Source organism: Cervus canadensis, chromosome 25 (genome assembly GCF_019320065.1).
Source record: "Cervus canadensis isolate Bull #8, Minnesota chromosome 25, ASM1932006v1, whole genome shotgun sequence".
NCBI lineage: Eukaryota > Metazoa > Chordata > Mammalia > Artiodactyla > Cervidae > Cervus > Cervus canadensis.
The window spans coordinates 31,667,777-31,684,554 of record NC_057410.1 but is presented as its reverse complement, the minus strand read 5'-3'; the positions used below and the strand labels follow the sequence as shown (position 1 = coordinate 31,684,554).

General features: G+C 42.3%; 1 protein-coding gene across 1 annotated transcript in view; it reads left to right on the top strand.

Annotated features, from left to right (window-relative positions):
* The window catches only part of PLXNC1 (plexin C1), a 152,188-nt gene that overhangs the window by 66,017 nt on the left and 69,393 nt on the right, over window positions 1–16,778 (top strand). Inside the window, exons 6-9 of the mRNA XM_043447429.1 lie at window positions 4,268–4,415; window positions 7,805–7,892; window positions 10,150–10,252; window positions 10,395–10,496. Coding sequence (XP_043303364.1) covers window positions 4,268–4,415; window positions 7,805–7,892; window positions 10,150–10,252; window positions 10,395–10,496 — 441 coding nt within the window. The remainder of the gene's footprint in view (window positions 1–4,267; window positions 4,416–7,804; window positions 7,893–10,149; window positions 10,253–10,394; window positions 10,497–16,778) is intronic.

The window sequence follows — 16,778 nt, the reverse complement described above, 5'->3', positions numbered from 1 at the left end:
AAAAAGTAAGTGATGACTAAAGCTCATGCTTCAGGAAAAACATTTGCAACAGGCAAAATATTAGCTGCAAGATATGAAAGCTAGGAGAAAGTAAAAAAAATATAGAGACACCAAAAAATAAGCAAGCAAAAGTCTATATTTTAACAAGAGGAGGTTTAGAGAGTTAGATATAGATATGGAAATATATTCAGCTTCACCAGTTATCAAATAAATACAAATTAAAGTGAAAACAAGGTTTGCTGACACCTAGTGATGGCGATACCAATTAACACAACCATTTTAGAAAGCAGTTTGACCGTAATATTTCAATAGCCATAAATAAATTCATTCTGTTTGAAGCACTACTTCCAGGCTTAGACTTCTGGAGAAGTAATTTGAAAAAAGAAAAACCATTTGCGTATGGATGTTATTGTTGTGACATGTATAGACTTAGAAACACCAAACTGTTTGGCAATAAGAGGTAAGGTTAAGCAAAATAAGGTCTGTTGATAGACTAATAGAATGTCATGTGACAAGAATTTCTTTGGCCCCATGGATATTACAAGCTAGTTGACACTCAAACTTTGTATTTCATCTGACTTTTTGGGTCTTCATTTCCACTTTATCCAGCTTAATTCAAGAGTTATTACCTGGTAAGCATTCCCACTTTGGGTTCCTTAATCGAAGGCATCAGCTTTTTAACCATCCTTGCATGGAACCTAAGAAAATGAAAGTGTTAGTCACTCAGTCATGTCTGACTCTTTGTGACCCCATGGACTGTAGCTCACCAGACTCCTCTGTCCATAGAACTCTCCAGGCAAGAATACTGAAGTGGGTTGCCATTTCCTTCTCCAGGGGATCTTCCCAACCCAAGGATCGAACCCAGGTCTCCCACACTGCAGGCAGATTCTTTACCATCTGAGCCACAAAGGAATCCCAAAGTGGCATTAAAATACCTTCAGCTCCCTGACTATCCCCTTTTTCCCTGCACTTGAAAAAAAAAAAACAAAAACGTCTCCTATTTTCATATCAATGTCAACTTCTGCCCCATTGTTCCCCTGAAACTAAGCTCCATAGAGGTATTCCAGCAGACATGTCAGTCCTCATCTTAATTTGACCGTTTGATTGCATTCTTTCAACTCTTCCATTGCCTTCCATGGCACACACTCTCCATAGTCTCTTCCTTCTTTCTTGACTGTGCCTCAACCTCCTCTGCTGACTCTTCCTCTCCCCGGCTCTAACTATTGGAGTTGCTTCTGCCCCAGTTTTGGCTCTTCCTTTAGCTGACTCTACTTTATCTACAGACAATCTTATCCACTCCTATGGCTTAATATTCCATCATATGTCCATGTCTCCTTTATCTCCTGCCCAGATTGCCTCTGAGCTCCAGACTCCATCTCTCCTTAATTATCACACAAGTACTTTACTGAACACAACCAAGGTTGAAGTCTTGACTCTTCCATCCAAAGTCTGCCTCCAGCCCCATGTGTCCCACTGCAACATCTGGCGCCTCTGTACATTCATTAGCTCACCAAACCCTCCACAGCCAGATACCCCACTTCCAGTCCTGGCCCATGCTACCTTAAAAGGGTATCTTGGAGCTGTCAGTTCTTAGCATTTCTGCTGTACCATCCTAGCCCAGGCTTCTAGCATCTCTCTCTCTCTCTCTTTTTAAAGTTTTAATTACTTTATAATGTTGAGTTTGTTTTTGCTGTACAGCGGCGTGACTCAGCTTGTAAGTATACATATATCCCCTCCCCGTTGAGCCTCCCACCCACCCCTCCATCCCACTCATCTAGGTCACCACAGAACACCGAGCTGAGTTCCCCATATTATTCAGCTGCTTTCCGCTAGCTGCATTTTACCACACAGTAGTGTAAATATGTCAATGCTATTCTCTCAATTTGTCCCACTCTCTCCTTCCCCTGCTGTGTCCAAAAGTCTGTGCTCTATATCTACATATCTATTCCTGCCCTGCAAATAGGCTCATCAGTTCCATTTTTCTAGATTCCATATATGTGCGTTAATATATGATATTTGTTTTTCTGACTGACTTCACTGTGTATAATAGGCTCTAGGTTCATCCACCTCACTACAGCGGACTCAAATGCATTCCTTTTTATGGCTGAGTAATATTCCATTGTATATATGTACCACAACTTCTTTATCCATTCATCTGTTGATGGGCATAGAGGTTGCTTCCATGACCTGGCTATTGTAAATAGTGCTGCAATGAACATTGGGTTACATGCGTCTTTTTGAAATGTGTTTGTCTCATGATATACCCCCATGAGCTGTCTTGCTGGGTCATATGGTGGTTTTATTCCTAGTTCTTTAAGGAATCTCCATACTGTTCTCCATAGTGGCGGTACCAATTTGCATTCCCACCAACAGTGATCTCAATCCTGTGTGGCCTTCCAGTTTGAGTCTAGTGAGTTTTTCCACGCTTCTGCTAGACTGTAAGCTCTTTGAGGGTAAGGACTGTAGCTGCTTTCTTCACTGAAGTGGCGAATACCTTGTATAGAACATGGCACATCTTTAAAGTTTGATAAATGTTTGTGAAATAAATTAATGCAGTGATACAGTTATGTAAATGCTGTGCATATGAGGACTGAAGGCAATGTGGAAAATTTAAAGGAGCTACTGAAAGTAGGGCTTTAACAAACTTTCTGATACTTTTGTTATAATGTTTGACCAATGAAATCCATTTAAAACATACTCGTGGGCAGGGTAACAGGTGATAATGATCGTACGCTGAGATGTGCAGTGCAGGGAGAAATACAAGGGTGAAACATGAGTGAGACTTCAGCCAGGTGTTGAAGATGAGCTGGTGGGGATGGTTGGGGGTTCAGTGCTATGTTCAGGTCCCCTGGAGATGGGTGGACTTCAGTTCACCCATTGGAAGTTGGACTGTAAGAACTTGTGTTCTTCCAGCATGATTCTGTGGCTCAGAAACAGAACTTTTTTAAAGTAAAAAGATAGGGGTGCAACCCCAGGGCAAAAAGGATAGAGCTTATCCAAGGACGAGAGACAGTGGGTTCTTAGCTGGCCGTGCAGACTCTGGGCAGAGATCAGAAGTATAACAGAAGATGGACACCTCCCAGTGGTGAGAGACTGTCACTCTTCATCGTGGATGATCAGCTGATCGCTTCCTATGTTCCTAGCTTCCTGATATTTAGCCCACCTCCCCACCAGATCCCCTGAATGCACCTGATGCAAAACGGATCTCCCATTGACATATTGTTTTCTTTAACTTTCCTCTTTTTTTCTTCTTCTTTGCTTTCTTTCTCCTCCTCCTCCTTCTACTCCCTTTTCCTCCCCTCCCCCCAACATCTTCCCCATCCTAAACATAAACAAAAAAATTTGTGTTTAGATGAGAATACTTCATATCATAAAGATACAAAATCTCCTAAAATTAATGCATATATTTACTACAATTCCAGTTAGACTCATAGTCCCATCACTCTATTTGGATAAGATGATCTTAAAGTTCATATGGAAAAAATAATGTCTAGAAAATGCTACGAAAATTATGAAAATAAAAACAGATTTACCATAAATATGTTTAAATCCACAGTCTTGAAAATTTGATGACATTGGAAAAGAAGTGGATCCATAGATAATTGGAGCAGTGCAAAGTTCAGAAACAACTTGTAGGCATATGGTGATTTAACATACGAGAAAAGTGGTATTCCCCTTCAGTGGGAAGAGGAATTTTGTTTTAAATAAATGCTTGCAACCTAGCTGATTAACCATCTGGGTAAAAGTAAAGTTGAACCCGTATCTTACCCTTTGTATAAAAATAAATTCCAGATGGATTAAAGATATAAGCTTAAAAAATAAAACAGCAAAGATGGTGAAACAGTATTATATTTGTCCACAAGCAAGAGTTGTGAGGAACTTTATAACCAAGACAATAAACTTTGTATTTGATCATAAAAGCACGTTGTGTAGGGTAAAACACATGCAAGCTGCAAGACAAACAGTATATTAGGAGAAAATGTGTCAGAAATATGACAGATAAGGATGAATATCTATCCTATACAGAGAGCTCTTAAGAATTGATAAGAAAAATACACACAAAGCAGAAAAATGGTCTAAGAATATGAATATGCGATTCACAATAGAGGAAATTAAATAACCAATAAAACATCTCTTTCTTTCCATCAGCAATCCAAGATATTCTCCTGTGGCAAGTCAGAAAGTCAGTTCCTTTAAGGCTCTAGGATGGATAGAAATGATGGAAGAACACCACATAATTTGGTTCCTGTAATTTTCTTCCCCACAGACAACAGTGACGGTGGTGGGAAGCTTCTCTCCAAGGCACTCAGAGTGCGTGGTGAAGAACGTGGACACGGGCAGGATGCTCTGCAAGGGTAAGAGCGTGCACAATGAGACCTGCACCTGCAACATCCCGACCAGAACAACTTACAAAGGCAAGTAGGCGCCACTGTTTTTTATTATCATTCTTAGAAAATGAAGAAGGCAAGAGAACCTCCTGAGCCCAGAGTGTCCAGGGACACAGGTTAAATGGCAGAATTTGGACAGCCTCACACAATAGACTCCCTCTCCCCCACTCCCTGCATCCTCCGTCCATCCCCCTCACCTTTGCTCCCCTCCTCCTGTGGCCGGCAGGCCCCCACTATCACCTGTGGCTGGAGAAGGTTGGAGGCTGGCAAATCCCCCCTCAAGTTGCTTAGGTGAGTGGCAAGCCAGAGACCATTGAACTTGACCCTTTCTGGATGGTTCAGATAGTTAGGGGATCTGAAAAGCTGGGAATGCCCTTGGTGAGACGAGGAAAGGAAATGGCCAATATGTTTTCATCTTAAGTTCATTGCATTCGTTCATTCATACAGGAAGCATTTATCGAGCATCTGTGTGCCAGACACTGTGCTAGGTGGCAGGGACACCATGTCCAAAAGAGACTGATCTGTTCTTTGCTCACAGTTTTTAGAGCCCCTTGGGATAGCAGCAAGTGGCCCACATCTTACAGTGCCGTGTGTAGCATGCAGGGAGCACAGCGTACTGTGGGAAGTACGTGAGAAGGACACCTAGCTAGACTCGGGGGGACAGCGAGAGGGCAAGGAAAGCTTCTTGGAGGATGAGTAGGGTTGAGGACAAAGAAAAGGGGGACGAGTATTCCAGGCAGAGCCTAACTAGTGTGACCGACCAAAGGAAGGAAAAAGCTTTGTTTGAGGAGCCAAAAAAAGGTTCTGTGTGGCCAAGTCAAATGGGGTAGAGAGTGAAGTGACAGAAAACGGATACCAAAGAAGGTACAAAGTGTCTGGCACAAAGTAGCCATTGATGATCAATACATTTTTGTTGAATGAATGGCCCCCAGTGGAGAACAGGGCTGGAGGGGGGAAGGGCTGCCTTTCCAAAAGGTCTGACAGAAGGGAAGCTGTTGCAGTGATTCAGGTTGAGGGGACTGAGGGAGGAAGTAGATGGAGGCAGATAAGGATGGAGAGAAGGGGATGGATTCAAAGGATGGTTAGGGGTGGGATGGATTGGGAGTTTGGGATTGATACATATATACTATTGATACTATGTGCAAAATAGATAACTAACGAGAACATAGTGTATAACAGAAGGAACTCTGCTTAATGCACTGTGGTAACGTGAAGGGGAAGGAAATCCGAAAGAGAGGGGATGTATGTATATGTTTGGCTGGTTCATTTTGCTGTACAGTAGAAACTAACATAATGTTGTAAAGCAACTATGCTCCGATAAAAATTAATTAAAAAAAAAACAAAGATGGCTAGGAGTTACAGTGTATGGACTGAGGATTCATGAGTTCCTTTGGGTGAGAAAGACGGGGAGTCAAGTGCATGGTTATTAAAATGCAGGTCTTGCTCACCTGGAACATAAGCTTCTGAAGTATTTGAGATCACTGTGAAAAGTTAATTGATTGCATTCTTAAAATTTTTTAATCTTTGTTAAATTGAAATGCAGTTGATTTATAATGTAGTCAGTTGTTTTTAAAGCCCCTGTCAGTTTCTCCCAACCATTCGTCTGCCCTTTTCTCTGGATGCTTTATATATTCTGAGCCAGCAAACAGACACACTTCCTACCTCCTGCATTCAGCTAGTCAGTGGCTGTTACCAAACCTTTGTCTGTAGTCTGTAGTAGCTTCATCCCTTTCACCAAATTCTGTCTCCCTTCTGCTTTGAAGTCATCTCTTCCATAACAGCCTTGATGGATTCTGCTCTAATCATCCTAATCATTCCAGTACCCTCTGCCCGCCCCCCACATGCACCCCAATCTTGGTATCCAGGTGATGCATGGAACTTGAACCACTCATAACGTGTTTCCTTGGCTATCCTGTCGTGGTGATGTTTCACCTAAATTTTTTTTTGTCTCTTCTAGAATAACTGAATGCTTTCAGAGCTGAGATCATATATTCTCGTTTCCTTGTGAGATTTCCCAGGAGTGTTTTGTGCACAGTTGATACGCAGGAAAGTACAACTCTTGCTAGTCTCTATCACTGGACACTTGTAGATTCCAATGACATGTATGTTTCACTGGGAGTCCCTCAGTGCTTACTGTCCATACATTCATTCTATTAACAGTTATCAAGTGTCTATTCAAATGCTCTTGCTGAGAGGTCATGCCAGCCCTCCAAACCTCCTTGTCTTTGGAACAGAGCATTATCATCTGCACAGAGACCCACTTTACATGAGCAGAATTTTATGTGGCATCCTGGCTTTCAGAATGAATGTTCCTGTTGTAGAGAAGCCTCTTAAAATAAGGGTTCTCAAACTTTTGGAATCATGCACTGATCATATTTCAGTAGGAAAACTAGAGGTACCAACAAAGTTAGGCCAACTTATTAATTTGTCAAGGGAAGACTTTTCATTTTTAAAGTATCATCTACTCTCCCCCTTAATTCATAAAAGGAAGAAGATACTAATCCCAAAGTGGGTGACAATGAAAATATCACAGGGTAGCCCTGGTGCCTGGACATAATGGGATTTGAAAGGTACCACCCTGGGCTGCTGCCCCCAAACCGGGCGATATGCAATCAGTAAGGTACATGGGGAGGATTGCAAACCCAGATTCCCAACACACCCCAGGCCTGCTAAGTCAGAATATTTAGGAATATGGCTCTGGAATCTGTATTTTCATCCACTTCTCAAGTGATTCTGATACACAACCAGATTTAGGAATCATCTTGGATAGAGGATGTAAGTTAAAGTGATACGGGAAATAGGCCATTTCTCTCCTGTTGATTTATCATATTACTCTATTCTTTGGGGGTTTTTCTAACCAGTGGGTAGGTTTTCAAAAGCAAATAAGAAACCCTTCATCGCAGATTTGTCAACAGTTGACTCCAGGAAGATCATGGCTCCCAGCCCACAGGAGCCACACTTCGCAGTTTGTTGTGTAAACATTTGCAGTGTGGGTTCTTCTGAAGGTGCAGGGCTTCCTTCTTCTCTAACATTCTGGTTATCATGTTCTAGACAGTTCTTGCTCAGTGACTTGTTTTATTCTTATGCTGTGGCCAATTACAAGCTGAGATAGTGATTCTGGGGAGAGGATGAGCTGCAAATGGGCTGTGAAATGGCTTTTTCCTAGTGATTATCCATGGGAGGCCTGGAACGAGGTGGGCTGGGGTCTGTTTGGAGGCTTGCGCTGTGCACTTCGGCTGCGTGACGGGAATGGCCCCGGGGAAGAGGCCACATACTGATGGAAATGTTAGCGAACAGCTGGCACACTCCACCCTCTATGTGGAGGAGGCAAAAAATATTTATTTTCTGTATTTCCAGCTTTGCTCGATGATAGCAGGGCTTTGCCGTCAATGACTGCTTTTCCCTCTTTGCTCCAGATGTTTTAGTTGTCAACGTGACGTTCTCATTCGGCTCCTGGCGTGTGTCAAAGAGATTCAACTTTACCAACTGCTCATCGTTAAGAGAGTAAGATTTTATTTGAAATGTAAATATTCTCTCATTGGCTTTAATTTATTTATTTGCTTTACTCTCCGATTTCCTAAAGACCTCTTTTGTGGAGGAGAACTTTCCAAGTTGCCTTTTGGAGCGTGGCCTAATGGGAGATAGGAGGGCCCCTGAGCTAATCAGCTGGCTTGTTCAAGCCCCACTAAGAGGTGATGCAGCCAAGAGGCAAACGACTATGCCTGAGTGTATTTTACCCACAGGGAAGTACATCTTCCTCCGACCCAGGGGTGGCCTTGAAGTAATAGGCAAAATGGTGCAGCTAGCGGATCAGAATGACTTTGGGAATTTGAGTCAAGGAAGAGAGTGGAACATGAGATAAGAGGAAGTCACAGTCAATGACAAGAGAAGGAGGAAGTCTCTGTCATCAGAAGAACAAGTTAGGACCTCCCTGGTGGTCCAGTGGTTAAGTGCCAGTGCAGGGGACACAGGTTCGATCCCTGATCCAGGAAGATTCCACACACCTCGGAGGAAATGAGCCTATGTACCACAACTGCTGAGCCCGTGTGCAATGAGAGAAGCCACCCTAACTAGAGAAAGCCCCTGTGCAGAGCAATGAAGATCCAACACAGCCATAAATAAATAGATAAATAATTTTTAAAAAAAGAACATGTTAATCATGACCCACATTTTTGTACCATGTTCGACCCTGTCGAGCTGCATACCCCCCTGAATTAGGATCACACCTTCCTCTTTGCTTCTAAAGCAGAGCGAAGGCAGAGAAAAGATGTTTCACAGGTTCCTGGTTTTCCAACTGAAAAATGGGATGGACATTTCCATGAAAATGATAGGAAGCTGTCCTATTAGTGACTCTGTAGTTCTTTCAATGGTTTGCTTGACCAATTGGATGAGTACCAAATGTAGGTTTCTTTGGGTCTGGCTTGGAAACCATTGTTTCTTCAGGGAAAAGGCATCGAACTTGAAGCTGAGTAGGCAGGCGACCCTACATCTATATGGACAGGAGCTGCCAGACTTTGTCACCTCAGCATTCTGAAAGAGGGGTTGAGTTCAGTGATTTCTAACAAACAGAATGAATTCAAGGAGGGGAAAAGCTAAACTTGTTACCGAAAGCCTCAAAAGTCCTTGAAAATGGGGGGCGGAAAAAGAAAAAGGGAAAGAGTTAAATAGAATTGTATAGCTCAAGGAGAGTTTAAACATAATACAGCTCCCCACCTCCAGTTGTAAAGCCTGGCGAAAAGAAGTGACTTGCCTCGGGTGCACAAGGAGGTAATTAAGAACCAGATCTCAGACCCACAGCTCCCCAGAGGGTGAGTGCCCGCCCTTTCCTGCCCTTTCCCTGGGTACCTGCTTCCCTTTTGAAAAGCACTTAGTAAGGTCATCATCACACCTGAGGGTTAGCAAGAGGAGTGCAAGTCGCAGACCTGCTTCAAGTGCACTTCGGTGGCCTGGTAAACACTTAGACAAGCCTGCATTTGCTTGCTTTCTCCCACCAAAACTGCATTTTCTGTGGGTCAGAGCCTCAGGGTGCCTTGGCATCTCTGGAAGCATATCTGAAATGCGAATATGTGTCCTCTCCCTGATCTGGTCCTCTCCTTGTCCCAGAGGCCAAAGCTCTCTCTTGCTTCCCTTAGCTACATTTCCAGACCCACTTCAATTTCCATTTTTATCGTTCTTGCTTTAACACTGATTATCCTATTAAGTGCTTTTCAAGTCTTCCGCTGTTATCCATGCATGGTTGTTTGATTAGTAGACACAATTCTTCCTTAATTTGATTAAAAAGCAAACAGTGGCACTCTGTTTTCTCTGCTTGCCAAGGTAGCACTTTTGGTTTCCCGTCTTCCAGGCACTGGGTGGTGTTCCTGCTTCAGTGAGGGTGGGCTAATGGGGGGTGGGGAGATGAGTGTCCAGAGGGAAGCTTACCTGAAGGTAGACAAATAGCAGAACCGAATGCAGAAACAGATTCAGAGGGTTCCTGTCATCTACCAATGCAGCAGGTAACCCCAGCTTCAGGTTTCCATGGCAACCCCCCAGCAAGCGTCATGATGGTCCGTCAGCCCCGAGGGCTGCCCAGAGCAGGGCACAAAGTCAGTACTCTGTCCCTAGCCTGAAAGAATGGTCCTCTCTCCCCTGGGTTCATCACAGTCTATCTAGGGACTTTTTTTCTTGTTTTTAATGCTCACACACAGCATCACAGAGGGAAATTCTAGGATGTATGTTTTCCTAAAAATGCAGGAATTACGTTGATTTTCTGTGTTGCCAGATGTCCAGGATGTATCGGAACTGGCTGTGCTTGGTGTAGAAGTGAGAGAAAATGCATCCACCCCTTCACAGCTTGCGACCCTTCAGATTACAAGAGGAACCAGGTAAAGTGACATTTTTTTGGTATTACAAAGTTTCACCGAAAATAAATGTTTGTGAGCACCCAGCCCTAGCCTGTATTTTGTGTTTATTTCAAACTCTGAATTTCCACCCATTGGGATGTTGAAGGAATGTTCTTCGTTTCAGGACCTTTGTCCAGTGGCTTTTCAGAAACGGACACCACCCAAAACAGCAGGAGGAGGAAGATTCAAGGAGAATATGAGTAACAGAACCACTTGGGGCTTGCAGGTCAGACCCTATTTTTGTACTGATGCTGGGAAAATCCCTCTTTAAATGACAGTAACATCTGCTACTTTGGGTTCCTTTTAAAAATTCCCTATTTTGCTTTCTACCCAAATTCCCTGTTTTCCCTTTGGTTTTTAACCAAGTTTCATTTAATTGGCTCAGTACATCAGAGGCTGCACACTCACATAAAAGAAATTAAAAATCTATAATTGTGAAAAATGATGTTCTGGTAGAAGTCAAATTTTAAATCTGACGTCGTGATCTCAAGAAGAGTTAGAGGGAAGTCTAGAGCACATAGCACTGAGGGGATTTCAATTTTTAACCACATTTATGATTGCATTTCTGAGGGGTATACAAGGGCTGGGCGTGTCTATGCAAACCATACAAATGAATCTCTTTGAACTGTTTTTCTTTGTAGAGACTATCTAACCAGTAGTTAATAGTGTCAAAACAAAGAGTTGTTTCTATGTAATAAGTATACATTTGCCTTCATGCCTCAAAACTGTCATTCATTAAAAAATACTTTTCATGAAAATTTCTTTGGAAATTCCTCTTATTTTCTTCATAGTAAGTCACCAAGGTCAACTGACAGACATGATTGAAAAGAGAGAATATAACCAAGGAAACATTTCTGGGCAGAACATAATTGATGCACTTAGCGCACAAGTGCTGGCGTCGTTCAGTCAAGGGAAGTTAATTGAGCATCTACTATGCAGTGAAAAAAAGGACAAGTTCTTATTCTCATTAACCTTGGGACTAGTGGAAGCAGACAAATTAAACACAGTAACATGTTTTGTTTTTAAAGGCTCAGTTTTCTATTTCTTGACTCATCTGTGGCTTTGACATATCCATTTGCTGCTACTTAAGGTCAAGTGCCAATATAAATAAGTAGCACATTTTTAATCACCACCAAACAGTTGAGCGTAAGTGTAGGTGAATTCAGTAACAAGCAGAGGGAATGTGAATCAAAGTGGATTATGAAGTTAATTAAAGGCATTAGAAAAGCTTGCTGTGCCAATATCTTCAGACTTTTTAAGTCTTCAAGGTTTTATTAAATGATGAGCCACATTACTCTTCTCATTGGTTGATGAAACTAAGGCATAGTGACAGGTGTTTAAATCAAAAAGGCAGTGGCTTTTTTTAAAAAATTAAACTTCTCTTTTGCTGTTGTTTCAGTTGTTTTTTTTTAATTGGTCAAATACATATAACACAACGTTTACCACTTTTAAGTGTACAGTTTAGTAGTGTTAAGTGCATTCACACTGTTGTCGGTGATCACCACCATCTGTCCCCAGAACATGTTTCAACTTGCAAAACTGAAACCTCGTACCCATTAAACAGTAACCCCTCATTTTCCCTTCCCCTCGCCCCTGGAAGTTGCTGTTCTACTTTCAGTTCTCTATGAATTTGACTACTCTAGGTACTTCAGATTATCAGGTGGAATCAAACAGGCTTTGTCTTTTTGTGACTGGCTCATTTCGCTTAACATAATGTTCTCAAGGTTCATCCATACTGTAACATGTGTTAGAATTCCCTTTCAGGTTGAGTAATGTTGCATTGTTTGTATATATTACATTTTGTTTATTCAGTCATCCATTGACGGACACTTGGGTTGCATACATCTTTTGGCCATTGTAACTAATACTTCTATAAATGGATGTGTACAAATACCTCTTCAAGACCCTGTTTCAGTTCTTTGGGGTATGTACTCAGCAGTGGAATTGCTGGATCGTATGACAATCCTATCTTTAATTTCTTTAGGAACACCATGCTGTTTTCCTTACCTCTCAGCCGTTGTACATTCCCACCAACAGCATTTCAGTGTTCCAAGTTCTCCACATTCTTGCCAACACTTTTTTTTTTTTAAATAGTAACCACCTTAATTTGGTATAAGGTGGTATTTCACTGTGGTTTTGATTTGCATTTTCCTACTGTTCAGTCACACTGAACCTCTTTTTGTGTGCTTGTGGGACATTCGTGTGCTTCTTTGGAGAAATGTCTATTCAAGTGTTCTATCTATTTTATAGTCAGGTTGCTTGTTTTTTTGTTGTTGTTGTTGAATTGTAGGAGTTCTTTATATATTTTAGATATCAACCATGTATCAGATAAATGATTTGCAAATATTTTCTCCTATTCCATAGATGGCCATTTCATTCTGTTGATTGTATTCTTGGATGCACAGAGGTTTTAAATTTTGTTCAAGTTTAATTTATTTTTTTTTTTAATTTTGTTGTCTGTGCTTTGGGTGTCACATCCAAGATATCACTGGCAAATCCAATGCCATAAAGCTCTTATTCTAAGTGTTTTATAGTTTTAATTCTTACAATTAGGTTACTTGATCCATTTTGAGTTAATTTACATATATGGTATAAGGTAAGTGGCCAACTTCATTCTTTTCTGTGGATATCCAGTTTTCCAAGACAACTTGTTGAAAAAACTGTCCTTTACCCCATTAAATATGCTTTGCACCCTTATCAAAAAATTATGTGATCATATATGCAAGCATTTACTTCTGGGCTATATATCCTATTCCATTGGTCTATAGGTCTGTCTTTATACCCATAAAATACTGTTTTGTAATAAGTTTTGAGATCAGAAAGTGAGCATTCTGAGATTTTGTTCTTCTTTTTCATGATCATTTTGAAAGAAAACTTTTTATTCTGAGATAATGTTGATTTGTATGGAGTTGTAAGAAAATAATACAGAGGTCTCGTGTATCCTTTACCCAGTTTCTCCCAGTAGTAACATCTTGCCAAACAATAGCACAATATCACAACTAGGATTTGACGGTGACAACAGTCAATATACAGAACAACTCTGTCACCTCAAGTCTCCCCCACGTTGCCTGTCTGTAGTCACACCCACTTCCTCCTCCCCTCCCACTTGCCTATTTCTGACCTGCGGCTACCACTAATCTGTTCTTCATTCTGTAATTTTATTATTTCAAAGATTTTATATAAATGGAATCATCCAGAGGTACCCTTTGTGAACTGGTCTTTTTAACTTAACATAATTCTCTAGAAATTCATCCACATTCTTTTATGCATCAATAATGTGTCCCTTTCTATTGCTAAGTCATGGTTCAGGCAGTGACTTTTTACATTTTTATTTTAAAGAAAAAAAATAAGGTCACTGCATCCTGGTTTCCTGTATTATGTCTTCTTGAACCTTTTGACATATGTGGTTGAAAGAACTGGGGTCACCAAGGAAATAGGAGAAAGCTGGAAATAAACAAAAGCCCAGACCTGTCTTCAGGGCTTCTCCATGCATGACCTTTGGCGAAAGACATCTTTTTGATGCTGAAATGTTTTCTTTAAATACTTGGGGATTCCCTGGCTGCCCAGTGTTTAGGACTCTGTCTTCCACAGCAAGGGGTATGGGTTCACCCCCGAACTGGAGAGTTAAGATCTGGCAAGCAGCATGGCAGGACCAGAAATGAATGAATGACTCCGTTCAGAATGGACGACTGGGAATGGAGTACTGTCACAGCATGGGTTTCTCATGCTCTGACACACTGCTGTCTTTTCCTTATTCTGTGGAATGTGTAAATCCAGGTTTCCAGTTCGGCCCCCAGGCTGGCTTTGAATGAGGCAGCGAACACTATTCCTAGCAGAGAAGCCATCAGAGGCTTTCCTTCAGCGCATCTTCCACATCACATACGTACTAAGTGCTTCCTGTGTGCCAGGCATGGGGACATGAGATGTGAATGAATCGTACACAGTCTTAGGCCTCCTAATGCTGAGCTTGGATTGATGATCCCTACAGGTATCGTTTGTGCACCTAATATATACCGATACACAGAGCTCCATGGATACCGTGAGGAGGACACACAGGAATCAGGAACATCTCTTGTCATCAGTCTTAAGAATCTTATTTGTACATACACACATAAATAAGAATAAAAGATAGAAAAGAGTAACCTAGGAAAGGTACCAGGTAGTTTACAAACCCTGAGAGCCTCTTTGTGCCCGGGGCCTTGTCTTAGTCATTCCTGATTATTTAAGCCCAGGGCCTGGCAGTTAAAAACACTTCATCAGTGTGGTTGGTTAAGTCTTTGATGGATGGATGGATGGATTGACGCAAGATGGCAGGCAGCCGATAGTTAAGGGAAGAGACACCTGGAGACAGAGTGGGTCTTCTAAGCGTAGGGCCCAGTCGTTGCAAAAGCATAGTGCATCATAGAAAATCCCAGGGTACCCCTTATGGGAGACCCCAAGTGATTTAGTTTGGCTGGAGCAGAAGGATGCAGGAAGTTATGGGACAGAACAAGGCTGAAATAACCTTGGAGTCTGCATCTATAGAGCCTTACATTTTGTTTTTCAGCAGCAGTAGAATGTTCTTCAAGACTTTTTTTTTTTTAATGCATGAATGAACTCACCTGAGAAGGAAATGGCAAACCACTCCAATAATCTTGCTTGGAGAATCCCATGGACAGAGGAGCCTGGCAGGCTATACAATCCATAGCGTCTCAGACAGTCGGACATGACTGAAGCGACTTAGCATGCGTGCAAGCATGTGGAACTTATGAGAGAGGGTTCCTGGTTGACCCCCTATTTGGCTTTGTTGTCCTCATACTGTTTCATGAGCCTATGCACCATCCCTTGACCACAACTTAAAAACATGTACTGTCATGGCAGCTCCCCCATGGGAACCAGGAATGGACTTAATGATGCCAAACCAGAAAGAACCCCAGGGGGCTTCATTAGGAGCCGAATCACCAGAACAGGGCAAATCACTTAAAAATCTATCAATATATTTGCCCTTTGGATGGAAAGTATTTTCAACTGTCAGGGCCAGTTTCTGTCAGAAACAGTTGGCCTTGTCACCCTGTCTTAACCTCTTTTCCTTCCTTTTCTTAATAATCTTATATCTGGTGCCTCCACCTGCCCAGAGAAGAGGTGACTGCTCTATCTTTCCTGTTCTCAGGAAAGGTTGTGAAGGTCTGTGATATGAGGTGGTTCTAATATTTGTTATCCTTATCACTGCCGGGTAGAAATGCATGGTACAAAGCCTTGTCCTCGTGTTCTCGGGAGATTCATATTCCTTCTCTTTCTTGTGAGTTTTCCTCTCTTCCTCCATCACGTATGATGTGCATTTTAATTCCTCACAGGCAATCCAAATCACCTCATTCAGGGTCCCTGCCTTAAAAAGCAAAGTCAAGTTTAACACGTACCGTGCTGAGTAGTTTCTGTGGGCCTAGCACTGAGCTGCGTGCTGTGGGCTTCACTGCCAGTTGCTCTTGTATTCATTCATTCGAAACGTGTTAATTGAACACCTACTATGTGCTGGGCAGAGAGGCAAAATATGTGCCCTCGTGGAGTTTATGTTAAGAACTTGTAAAAGTTGGGGATGCATTTTTGTGAAGCTTCTTAGTGTGTATGACAGAAAAAGCTATAAGCAGGAATGCCAGAATGTGCAGAATTGCCTAGTTTTGTATTTGTGAAGCCTGGGGTTATATCCTGAACTCAAAGTACCTCTTTATTGGAGCTTTATGATGGACCTATTTTCCCTACCTGATAGACAAATGTTGGCTTGCACAGGGTCAGTAGGTAGTGAGTGATAGACACGAGGTTTGACCCAGGCAGTCTAGGCCATAGCTTTAACCACTAGTATACACCGCATGGGGCCTGCCTTGTGGCTCAGTTGGTAAAGAATCTGCCTGCAGTGCAGGAGACCCAGGTTCGGTCCCTGGGTTGGGAAGATCCCCTGGAGAAGGAAATGGCACCCCACCCCAGTATTGTTGCCTGGGAAATCCTATGGACAGAGGAGCCTGGTGGACTACAGTCCTTGGGGTCACAAGTGTTGCACACGACTTAGAAATTAAACCACATACATTGCATGACCTCAATGTAGTATCAGTGATAAAAGTCAGTCTGGAAGGGACTTCTCTTGGGTGGCCTGGGCAAGCTGTCAGGGATGTGCATTAGTGTTGAAGGCTTGGGATGGGGGAGATAGGTTGGAGCATAATCTAAGACAAGGAGTTGGACCCAGGCAAGCCTGGCATCCTCCCAAGATGGGAAGAGCAGGGAAGGCTTGAGATGGGAAACGGAGGCCCTTGGGAGAGGGGAGCACCAAGCATCTCATATTGAAGTGGAAGCTCAACAGAGGGATGGGTTTTGATTGGTGGGGTTAAATCTGCAAGCAGGGGTCTCTAATGGAATGGTGGCATTGCCCACCCTGGTCACAGAGTCCTGGGTGCCTCGGCCAGATCTGAGGAACCACATTCAGAAGGTTCAGTGACCAAGAGTAGTTACTTGATGGACTGGCCTCAGCAGCCTCCCCTTC